The 12864-nt window shown below is 37.4% G+C and overlaps 2 protein-coding genes across 3 annotated transcripts in view; both read right to left on the minus strand.

The window, feature by feature from the left end:
• Positions 1-12864, minus strand: part of LOC136039827 (U5 small nuclear ribonucleoprotein 40 kDa protein-like) — a 33281-nt gene that overhangs the window by 18603 nt on the left and 1814 nt on the right. The window lies entirely within an intron of this gene.
• On the minus strand, positions 339-4650 carry LOC136039826 (uncharacterized). Its single transcript, XM_065723730.1, has 2 exons — positions 4321-4650; positions 339-3068 (listed from the first exon to the last, which is right to left on the minus strand). The coding sequence occupies exon 2, from the start codon at positions 3060-3062 to the stop codon at positions 729-731; it is 2334 nt and encodes a 777-aa protein (XP_065579802.1). The 5' UTR covers positions 3063-3068; positions 4321-4650; the 3' UTR covers positions 339-728.

The raw sequence follows: 12864 nt of genomic DNA on the forward strand, positions 1-12864 counted from the left end.
TTAAGGTTAGTGGTATGTTCACTTTATTGGTAAGTATATAATACAAGCTGTGATACATTTAACTATATTTACACATTAGGGGGGGGGGGTAAAGTTAATTTGTGATGCAAATGAATGTCAAAATTTGATTCAGGCTGCAATTCTGACTATAGTGGTGAGTTCAAAATTTACCCTCCCCCTTAATTTGCAAATATACATTCTGACTTGGTATATAAAAGGGTGGGGGTAAAGTTCATCTCCAATATCATTGCATGTTAAATTTGGATTCAGGATGCAATTCTGACATTTAGCCTATTTCTTAGCTACCTAAATAATTCCACTGGATCCACGAACCACGGACCCAGAGATGTCTCTTCCGAAAATCCCTTATTCGTCTTATTTAACCAATTTGAACAACGCTTACGGAAAGCGGCAGTAGCCTAACCTAAGTGATAACCAAAAGGATAGCAATTTTAAGCAGAGTGAAGCAGAAGAAACCGCAGATAACCAAAACAAAAACTCCAAATATGCTTTGTCCATGGAGGACATATGTTATGTCTATGGGCCTGGCTCTAATCGAGAAAGGGGTTGTTGAGTTGTGGAGCTCGGAATGAGCTCAAATTAAAATTACGGCCCATTTTACGGCGTTATTTATCTTTCTTTATGTTAGATCATCGGATACAAAAGTAGGAATGAACAGAAAAACAAGATATTCACTTCTTTTAAAAACTAAAACTTCTTAGGAATTATCACGAGATCATCATGTCTTCAATATCTCTTAGCAGAGACTCAATTTCCTCCTGTTGATCATCTTCTACTTCAACAATTGCCTGTTCTTCAGACCCTTTCTTTTTTTCCTGAGGGTTCCAGGAGACACAAGTACCATGGTCGCGAATATGCTCCCTTGTCCGAATCAAGGAGTAAATGGTGTCAACTGCAAGGCGGTTTCGAGACTTCGTTTTAACCACCGACACTGCACTGAAAATACGTTCAACACAGGCCGATGAGTGTGGAAGGGACATGACAGAAAACATGAATGTACAAAGCTCTGCATACTTTGAAGAGCCAAGACCTTTTTTAAGCTCGTTCAGTTTCCCCCAGAACACCTCTGGACTTTTCAAGTATTGGGGTGGCAAATACTTTGATTCAGCAGGGATTGATCGCCACTGAGAGCTCAATTCTTCTAGAGATTGTCGGTTGACTAAGTTAGGAAACATGATTAGTACTGGTACTAAATCATCTCGGCCAGAGGCAGCCACAACCGGGTCGATCACTTTCATTTTCTGCAGAACCTTAAAGGTTGAGTTGCAGTAAAAGCGGACATAAAACTCCTTTGCCAACTTCACATAAAACTTCAGACACACTAGTTTGAACGCATGCACTGTTGGGGCAGGAATATTTTTCTCGATAAACTCAGCTTCCACGTCTGCTCCCACATAGATTCGTTCGAGAGGCAAGAAATACTTTCGGTTGGACGGATCATAGGTCCCTAACGGCTTGTTTTCAACTACTTCCGGACGTAAGAAGTTCCTTAGGATAGTCCCAAATACCGTAGAGACCTCGTTGCAAAGGCAGTGCAGCCTAACCCCCTCAGCTTGAAACAATATGTTCAGCTTGTTGACTTGCGGTAAAATGAAGCCCAGGAACTGCAAGTACAGTTTCGTGTACACATTTTCCATCATTTTCAGGACCTTTTCAGCAGAGGCCGACTTGATGGCCTTGAATTCCTCGTAAAAGTACACTTTCAGAGCTCTCCACTGTTCTAAAATTTGCATAACTACGGACTCGAGAGACAGCCAACGGACGTCACAGACTTTCAGCAGTCTATGGTTTTTCGTATCTGTTATCCCCTGAAACTCTGCATATGCTGCAATACGCTTTGGTGAATGCTGTATATAGTTATATACATCACGGACAAACTCATCAAATTCTAGTGGGATCTCTTTGGAGGCGTTAGACGCGCATAGTGCAAGGCTATGGCACACACAGCCTACAACAATAACATACGGATTGTCAATTTTCACAAGAGCCTTCAGCCCCGTTACCTTCCCCATGTTCACAGAGACATTATCCCATCCGAAACCTATGCAGTTCTCTTTTGGGATATTTCTGATGCTGAGTAGCTTATCTACTTCTCCCTTCATTATCTGAGCTGTTGCTGATGGCACCTCGACAAGTCCTAATAAGCGATCGCAAACACGTTTTAACTGAGGACACCAGAAGCGAGCAACAACAGCCATAGATTTAACAACAGATTTGTCTGTCGATTCATCCAACAACATTGAAAACTTGCATTTCTGCAATTTCTCTGAGAGAGCCTGGTCTGCATCAGGTGCCAACTTTTTCACAATGATATTTCGTGTTTTGTCACGGCCGCACGTAATCTTACCTGCGATCACGGAATCAGGGAACACATTTTTTAGGAGCCCTGGCAGATGTTCCATAACCCTAAATGGCAGGTTGTGTTCAGCAATAAAGCCGCTGAGCTTCAGCTCTGCATTATCAACACTCTTCTGCAACATCACACTTTTCTTAAATTCAACGTTACTGGAGCACAAGTTTGCTAGATCAGTTGTATGCTGCTTTGCCTCAAAGTTCTTTACATGGAATTTATTTTTGGAATGTCGAAGAGCATGGGTTTTTCCTCCAATGTAACTTTTGTTGCAAACCAGGCACATAAATCTTGTACTGTCCTTCTCATCCTTCCGAATCCATTTCTGCAGGTCTTTGTCAGAAAGCCAGTCACTGTTAAATTTGTGCTTGTAATGTGTCTTTTTCTTTTTTGGCTTTGCCTTGACATTCATTCTCTCATCAACACATTCGTCATCAGAGTCAGACTCTTCAGATTCACTAGATTCAGTACTGCTGCCGCTTTCTTCACCTAGTGATATCATATCCTGGTCACAGTTTTTGCTGTTCTTATCACTGCCCAAGTTTGCTCGGCTATCAGGGTTTATTCCAGTCTGTACTTCTGTCACCTCGTGCAATTCTTCAGTGGGTTTGTTCGGATTTTCTTGTCTCTTATCTGTCTCATCTGGAGGTCCTGGCTTTTTGAAAAACTGTTGAAGTTTTGATTGCTTCATTTTGTCCTTAAAAACGATATATAGCATATAATTCCATGTATCTACTAGCTACTCTCTACTACGTATGGTAAATCAAAAAAGAGGATTAAAACTAGCTTTTTTCACGGTAAGAATGACAAGCATACTAGGCTAGATAGTAATTTAACTTTGGGATTTTTTTGTTAGCTTTACCCTTGATCAGGTAAACAGATGCTGACAAAAAACCAGAGATTCCCTTCTACAATCACACAACACAGAAGTACGGATTTCCTAAAGAGATTTCCCTGAAAAACTGTGTTATGTGATAGCAGTAAATAATGCATGGGTGATCGAAATATGTACTGATATTCCAATAAACACGGTGACAAAGACAGTGAAAACTCTGATCACAAAGATGTGTGCGCCTGTCATCTCTTTAAGAAGAGTAACCATCTGGTAAGCTACTACAAAATTACCCATGGCCATGATAGATATAAAGGAACGCTTATCCTCCACAGAATTTCAGACTGTGGGATACTTGTCACTGACTTTGTCAGGTACTACCCATGTCAGTAATTATCCTGATTTTGGTAGAGAAGCCTACAGGTTAAAAAAAAATACAATAAAGGTTCCTGCTTTTTTTATTCCAAAACTAGCAATGGTACAGTAGAGGTATGCTTATTTAAACAGTTACCATACTTAAATATAAACAGTGCAGTTTTGGGCTAAATGGTAGAATGAAGATCCAAAATACCTATTCAGGTAGACTATTTTCAGAGGCCCCTAATTGCCTACTTTGGCTAATTGATAGTTAACTTTAGTCACAGCAAGTGCATGAAAATGGCAAAGTTCAAAGTCAACAAACATTCAAATAAGTATACCTCTACCCAAGTATGCTGCACATGAAAGGTTCATGAAGGTAGATTTCACCATGGCATATGTCTAGCCGATATGCTCTCCACTACACTCCTAGTCACTCCTACTCTAAGCCTCTTCTATCTGCTTTTCCACAAGTGATCAGCTTAAGAAACATGGGGGCTAATCGCATACAGGTATGGCTCACATAAAACCTATTGTCATTCATACTATAACTGATAGATATTTTGAACAGTCTGAACTTGTAGGTTTGAATGTGCATTTTGTTAGATCACTAAGTTAGTGATCGAGCCTGTAGCAATGTGGGTTGCAAGAAGGACTTGTTGCACAAATACCGTACATAACAATCATCTGGATAAGCCACTACACTACATACTTAGCGTTGCTGACATGGCAAATCTGAAGAAGACTTCAGCAGGCTTACCTCACAACTGGAGTTAAGATGATAGCATTTTTAGTTTTTGAAAATCCGCGGCAACTTTCCGTTTTCCGTAACGACTCCAAATTTACCATAGAGTTAACCTCTAAATAAAAGCAGACAGACAAGTCGCGAGAGTATTTGCCATAGCAATGAATGGTAAAGGTTCCGTTTACAAGTAAAAATCGTTCTTTTTTTTAGTTTTGGAGAAAATGTACTGAATTTGTACCAGTTCGACGTAAATGTACTGATTTTCTGACTTTAAAAAAAAGTTGTACAGATGTACAGGTCAGAGAAAAAAGTACTGAATCTGGTACAATTGTACCACCCATCGCAACACTGCCTGAAGTATGTGATTTGACGAGCAAGTTGTCAATAGCAGAAAGTGCCTTAGGACAACAGAATCCATGCTGAAAGCCAAACTGATGAGGTAGAGCTTAACACTTAGACTTGAGCTCATCAAATCCATAACAACTAATTTGAATAGTTTGCACAGAGTCATTGAGACAGTAATAGGCTGAAACAAAATATACTGAGCAGTAGTTTTACCCCTCTTGGGAGTAGGCATTGCATCACCAATACAGAATGATGAGGGGAAAATACCTAGGGTAAGGATCATCTGTGTGAGCTATGTTAGATGTTGGGAAGGGATCACCATGTTTGATATGCAAACTGCAAATCCTATCAATACTGGAAGACAACTTTGGCTTCAGCCTCTTTATTGCTGATTCAACTGCAGATGTCATAATCAGAATATCCTCCAATGGATATGGAGCCTATTCAACAACTTCTCGAGATCATACCCAAATTTTGACTCAAGCAATGGATCTGGAGATGAGAACTCAGCTGTATAATAATTATACCATTCAGCATCAAATATATCAGAAGCAGAAACTGACGGGAAAAATCACGCTTATTAAACACCTTCCAGAGAAAATTTCAATCCAAAGTAACCTTAGAAAAGAATTTTGAAATGAGACACCTCCAATGGCATGCTAGTTCCCCAGCAAACTTTCTTTTAGTATGAAAGCAAATAGGATTAACAGCACCACTACAAGGGTGGTCAAATTGATCCCACAAGCTCAGCCAAAACTTTGTAGAAGCACAAGCTTGAAGAAATGTTGGGTTATCAGACCGTTTTGAAAAGAATCCCATATGAAATCGTCTCTCAGGCACTGCAATCTTTGCTACACAGGAGAGTATGACAAATTTCCATTCAATAAATATCTAAGATGAGATGATGTTTAAAATTGAAATAGAAGCTTATTCAACAGCAACACAAATGGCGGACAAATTTTTACCAAAAACAACCTCAGATACCTGGACATCAATGCTTTTCAAGCCCTTAACAGTCATAAGCAAAAGAGTAGACTGTAGGGAAGGAGATCCATGAGAAGTTGAAGCCAGGGAGAGAGAAGTCACAAGAGTCAGATGACTAGAAAGTTGATAATCAGATAGAACACAAACAGGACCAAAACTTAGCAAAAGCAATGCTAGAACATGGTCAATATTTTAATCTGAAATGGCAAGTGAACATATATTAAATCATCGTTTTTGGTTTTTACTTCCAGACCATCCCCAACAATCTCTAAAAGCAAAGTAGCATTGAACCAACCATAGGCAGATCATAGGCAGTGCAACAGCACTACCTAAGCAAAGAACAATGCTGGCATGATCTATTTGTTGTCTTTGTTTTAGACCAGGGCACTTTGTATAGAAGGAATTGTCATAGAAACCTCAAAAAGAGCTCTTTTGATTGGAAATTGTGAGGGCTAGTGCCCTTTTTAATAGTTGAAAGTAATTGGAGGGCAACCAGCCCCCCTCATCCCCATCATTTACAAAAACAGATCAAATCGAACTTTCAAGATATCCATTTTGTTCAGCATAGTTGAAAGATCCAGATATTATGTCTTTTAGAATGAAAACCCCCCTACAGTCCTCAGGGCACGGGTTGTAAGTTATGCCTTGGCAGCATATAAGTTTTTTTTTATAGAAAGGGTGGTTGTGTAAACTTTGGAGGGGTCTTTATGGATTGTTAATCAGAAGTCCTAGTGCCCTTTTTAATAGTCAAAGTGATCAGAGGGCAGCTGCCCCCCCATTACATTGTATTTTCCCAAAATGCATCCAGTAAAAATTTTGAGATATCCTGCAATATTTTTGAAACAGCCTATTGTATCAAAGGGAAACTTCAGGGGCATCATCAGTGGGATGTTTAGTGGACCAAAAGGTAAAATGTACCAGTTACTACTACTGTTACTGCTAATAATAATAATAAACTATTACTGCTACTACTTTTCCTACTACTACCACTACTACAATTAAGGCTACACATATGAAGGTGAAAATTTGCTGGAATATTAAGGGGAAATTTGAACTAAATCAAAACACACTATGTGCATGCACATTGTCAAAAGGGCATATCTCAAAAATGGATTTGGGTATTAAGTTGGAACTTTTAGAGAATACTTAAATGGGAAGATCAATTGACAATATATGCATTTTCATTCCTAACACTACTACCACTGCTACTTTTACTAATGCTACTACTGCTACTAAACTACTTCAATTGCAACAACTTGAAAGGCTTAGAGTATTAAGATGAAAAGGGTGTCAAAAGGGGGTAAAAGCACATATCAGCAATATTTTTGGAATGGTTTACCATATCAAGGTGAAAATTCCAGGGCATCATGAAAATGGATGTTTATCTGACCAAAAGACAAGATGTACATGGCACTACCACTGTTAATACTGCTACTATTACCATTAATACAATACTAACACTGCAACTAATTCTTCTACTACCACCACAACTACTATGATACTAGTACTACAGATCTCTCAACATCAAGGCAGAGGAAATGGATGTTTTCCTAAGGAAACATGCAATTGACATCATGTACATGACAGAAACGTGAATCCTGTTGTCTTCTACCTTAGCCCTGATCAACTGGTATTCCTATTACATTTCCCCACGCTGCAGTACGTCAGGAGAGCCCATGATGCAAGGTAGCGGCACTGGTTTCTACTGCAAAGAAAACATACCTCATAGGATTCTGGATGTTACAGTACCAAAGGCCCATGACATCAAGTTTTGTGGCTTTGGGCATGACCAAAAGGCCCACCTTGCCAAGTGTCATCATTGTTATATGCAATGGTATATTTCCCACTAAGAAGACCATATCAGCAACAACTAGTGGAATACTTCCAGAAAAATTGCAAGTTCATCAGAACGAAATATCCACATGCTGGAAGCTTTCTTTGTGGGGACTTCAACGACCTGAAGTCAAACTGGATTGAAAGCTCTACAGCCCTTCATCAAACAGTTAAAGTGAAAACACAGGAAGAAAGCACCTTTGATTTGATCTTCACTATACTTGGTGATTTGTACTTAGATTCTTTGGCAGAATCACCACTCTCAACCAATGACCATGCAACAGTTATTGTACAACCAAGTCAACAGTAAAACCTAGTAAACTAACCCAGTTCACCTACTGTCCATTTACAGAAAAAGGTATAATTGGCTAAAGAGCTCCTCTATGAACAAACGATTTGAGAGTGCAAACGATTCTTCCCTGAAAAGCGAGTTACAATTAGGGCACAGAATAAACCATGGGTTCCTCCAACAATTAAAGCAGCAATGGCAGAGTGAGACATACTTAATGAGACAAAGCCACACTCAAACCAGTGCACAAAGTCACAGTTGTCAGCCAGCAACCCAAGGAGGTTCCACACAACTGTTTAGAAACAAATGGGACAACAGAAGTCTAAATCCACCCCAAGGGACCAGCACAGAGAGCATAACTACAGAAACAATTAATGCACACCTTTCAAATTCGCTGCCAACAGCCTACCCTCAAGATTTTGCCATAAAATGGTCCAATTAAAACCATCCCTATCATCACAGTTTCTGAGGTCCAAGAAACACTCCTAGACAATACCTAGAAAACCTAGACATTAGGAAAGCCTTGTACCCAAGTGTATAACCAGAGCCTACTGGAAGGCATTTTCCCAGATATGTTCAAAAAAGCATTTATCACACCAATTCCAAAGAAACCATCACAAACCTCAACACCCAATCTTAGGCTAATTTCAAAACAATCATCATTTCAAAAGTCTTCACAAAGATTTTATCTTACAGTGGCTACTAGCAGAAGCAGAAAACAAAGCCAATCCTATGCATTTCAGCTTTCATTGAAGACACAGCATAACACATTATCTGGTCAGATTACTTCATGATCTACTATAATACCTAGAAAATCTTGAGGCCCTTGCTGAAATAGTCATTTCTGATTTCATGAAAGCTTGATCATGAGATTGTAATCAACAAAGCTTGTGCCCTGGAAGTCTTGCTGTTTCTCTTATGTACCATTGCAAGTTTTCTTTCTGGTTGTCAACAGTGTGTACAACTTGAAAACCCAGAAAACATCCAACTTCTTCAACATCACATGTGGAGTAGCCCAAGGAAGCAAGTTAATTCAGATCTTATTTATGATAGTCATCAATAGACAGAGGTATGAATTTGCAGATGATCTTTTGCTAAGCCTGCTGCACTTCCAGCCACAAACACCCAGTCAACTCATGCCCCTACTTGCAGAGCTTCAACATCAAGCTGATCAAGCAAAGCTCCAGCTAAGCCTCAGGAAAAGCTCTGTAATCTGTATCAACTTCCTGAAAAATAAAAGAGAAAAGACGAATCTGCACCTCTCCAAAAAAAAAAAAAAAATCAGTAAAAATACTTGGCATCACATTAAGTGACAATCTCTTGTTCAGAAATTACATTTGCCAGATTGCAGCAAAAGCAGCTGGTTTTCTAAAGTCTTTCACAAATCCCAGAAGGTTTGGAATGACAGAGCAACTCCTTCTTTCATGCTATAAAACTTGTGTTATGGCCATAATAATTTACAGCTGTCCTATCTGACACCTGTTGCTTATAGAGAAATGCAGAAACCAACTGGAAACAATCCATAAGAGAGCCTGCAAAATAATTCCTGGGCCAAATTACAAAGACTATGAACAAAGCTTGAGTGACCTCAAGCTCCCAACCCTGAATGAAAGGAGGCATGAAATGCTGGTGAAGTTTGGAGCAGACATCCTGAAGTCCTCAACAGTATGGAGTAATTAAGAAGCCCATTTTCCAGTGAAAAAATTAAAACATGCTCTACCAATGAACCTTACATTACTGTGACTTAAAAAACTTATAAGAAAAAAATCAATTTGTTCAAGCAAGGACATGTCACACAGTCTAACAATTTAAGAAAGTTCCTGAAAAGGAAATTGAGAAAGGTAGCTTCTGAGTGTTACAATAGTTAAGTTAAGGATCTGTAATCAAATAAGCCCAAGCAAAGGTACAGGAAGATTAAAGAGATTTGTAGTAAAAAACCCTGTTGAAGTTAATATTCATCTCTTTGAGCCCCCTTATAAGATAACCAATGATATGAACCTGCATCTTGTATCCATTGTATAGAGTTTCCCCCCTTTCACTGGCTCAGTTCAAACTATTCCTCTCTCCACATCTTTCCCCCAAATTTCTCCCTCTGATGTTATAAATAAAATCCAAAGTTCAAAAAATCAAGTACTTGCCCCTTAGACATCCCAATTGACTTGATTAAAGCTTTTCAGACACAATTGTTGGACCTTCATCTGATATTTTTAACCAAATTACAAACTGGTAAATTCCCAAGTTGCTGGAAACTAGGTCTTATAACACCTGTCCCAAAGAAATCTTTGAATCTGACTTAAACCAACATGCATCCTATCACGCTCACTCCAGTTTTTTCAAAAATTTATGAAGGGTTCCTTTGTGACTGGCTTAAAGTTAAAATTTGTCCATGCATTGACGTTGAACAGTTTGGTAATTTAAAAAAAACCTCCACCATCCTTTATCTTGTGCACTTGATTCATACCATCCTAAGTGAACTAGAGAAACCAAATGTTTTGCTAAACTTGGTTTTATTCAACTTCCAAAAAGCATTTGTCTTAGTTGACCACAATATCCTAATTTGTTTGCTACAGGATAATTTTGAAATTGACCTCTATTCATAAATATTGTTATTCCATTCCTTCCAAACAGATCACAAGTTGTAAAATACAAAAATATTTACTCTAACCTCCTCCCTATTTGCTGTGGAATATCTCAAGGAACTGTAATGGTACCACTCTTACTTCTTGTCATGATTAACAATATTGGCAAGGAATTCCCCCAAAGATGGAAATATGTGGATGACTTGTTGATCCTTGAAGTATTTCATAGGAATATTAAAAGTAACCCTGTTGAAATCCTAATCCAATGTTCATATGAATCTAAATAGGACAGTAAATTCCACTAAATCACATATAATGATGATCAACTTCTTGAAATGATCAACTTCTTGAAATCTACTCCCGTTTTCTGTGACCCAATCCACCTGAAATGCTAGTGAAACATGTTAAAATCCTTGGTGCCACAATTCCTGATGATCTTAAGGGGGGCATGCATGTTTCCAACATTGTTAAACAAGCAAATGTTTCACTATCCATGTTAAAGCTGCTAAACAAATTTAATTGCTCTAAGATACATTCTCTCTGTGTTTACTTATCTTTGTGAGGTCGCTATTAGAATATACATGTCTTGTCTGGCATTTGCAACTTTCAAGTGAACTTAGAAACAAAATTGAGTCAGTCCAAAAGCATGTGCTCAGGATCATTTACAAAGAGGGCAAAATTCCATACTACTTCCTACTTAAAGCTGCATGCATTACCACCTTAAAAGAAAGGAGGAAAAAAAATTCTTGCATTTTGCTTAATCAGTCATTTCCAATCCTCATACTGAGGACTTACTCCCTGAATTTCCCAATCCCATTTGACCTCAACTCCCCCAGTCAGCCTCCTTAACAATTCCAACTTACTGTCTGATCCAATGCTGTTACAGACAGGTTTTTTAACAGTTTTATCCCCTTTATTCTGGAGCACCTTAATAATCATTTGTGATTGTGTCCTTACCAAAATCAACTCCCTTGTCTCTCTTCCTGTTGATGGTGTATTGCCACAAAATGTTCCCCTTCTCATCTATTGCTGTTTTTATTTATGTGTAATGTTTTTGTAATTAATCCCTTCAGCAATTGTCAAACTTTCTGATTTGCCCTTTATCTTTGATGATTTTGCCTTTTTAATTTTAATAAGTTGACTGTTTATTTGACTTAATGTAATGCGTTTGTTTACTTTACATGACATATAAAGCAAATTATAGATCAAATAAGCCATGAATAAAATTTACTGTACTTGTCTTCCCAGTTCAGCTCATATGTGTTCTTAGACACCCTGTCAAATACCAGATATATTACTTGCATAATTACAGTTTTGAAACATAAGCACCTCTCTACTTACATATTCCTTTCCTAAGACTGCTAGAATTAATGTACAGTCAATTTGATTCTTTTAGTTGCTTATGTGGCAAATAGGTTGCAAAATAAATCCATTTAGGCTTGTGGTTTTTGTGGCAAACAGCATTGATTCATTTACAAAAGTCTTTATTGAATATATTAATGCACCTCAACACTTTATTTTTGCTTGATTTGTCCTTAAACTTTACATATCTTAATGCCTTTGGATTATATTAAAATAATCCAACTCATGTATGGTAATTTGTGAATTTTAAAACTGACATGTGGTTTTTTTTGGATGGCCATTGCTCTTTTTACCACCCACAGCTTTTAATCTAATAACCACCAAACATGTTATAAAATTAAACCAAAATTGAGCAGAAATAAAGTCAAATAGTCTTCCAAGCATAAAATAAAATCACAAATCACCATCAATGAATAAATTAAACTCAAAACAAACAGAAATTACAATAAATAACCAAGTGAAACTAAAAACAAGCAGAATTTAACATGACCAGGGCTGGTACCCCCATGGCTTCTGAAGAGCAGAATACAAAAAAAGTGGAAACATTTAAATCATATTCTGTTTATGAAAAAGGTATCATCTTTGAGGGTCTATAAAAGGGTCAAAATTAAATTTCCATGTCCTAGTAAAACAATTGCTAAATTTAAAAAAAGCATCAAGTGTTATGTTTGCCTTATTTGTAGCTCTGTAATGTAAACTACCACAAATTTACCACCTTTATCTAAATTTAGACAGCCTAGCCTATTAAATAAGAAAGTTTTCCAAGATTAAAGTCAGGCAATCTTAAATAACCTAGCCTAGTCCCAACTATCAGCTAACTCTCAACTATTTATATGCATATATATATATATATATATATATATATATATATATATATATATATATATATATATATATATATATATATATATATATATATATATATATATATATATATATATATATATATATTATATATATATATATATCAGTATACACCATGTCCAAGATCAAGAACCTGCTGTCCATGTTAAGAAAAGATACATTTCAGCCTAATCAAGATATTTGCCTTAGATTAGGCACTGTCCAAATACTATGGGTCTTGATAAGGTTTATATTAACCAACTATTCAGGTAGCTAAGATATAAACTTACCACTATAGTCAGAATTACATCGTGTATCCAAATT

This window comes from Artemia franciscana, chromosome 20 (assembly GCF_032884065.1).
Source record: "Artemia franciscana chromosome 20, ASM3288406v1, whole genome shotgun sequence".
Lineage (NCBI taxonomy): Eukaryota > Metazoa > Arthropoda > Branchiopoda > Anostraca > Artemiidae > Artemia > Artemia franciscana.

Coding starts and splice junctions, on each gene's coding strand:
- LOC136039826 (XM_065723730.1), bottom strand. CDS start 3,062: ATGAAGCAATCAAAACTTCAACAGTTTTTCAAAAAGCCAGGACCTCCA.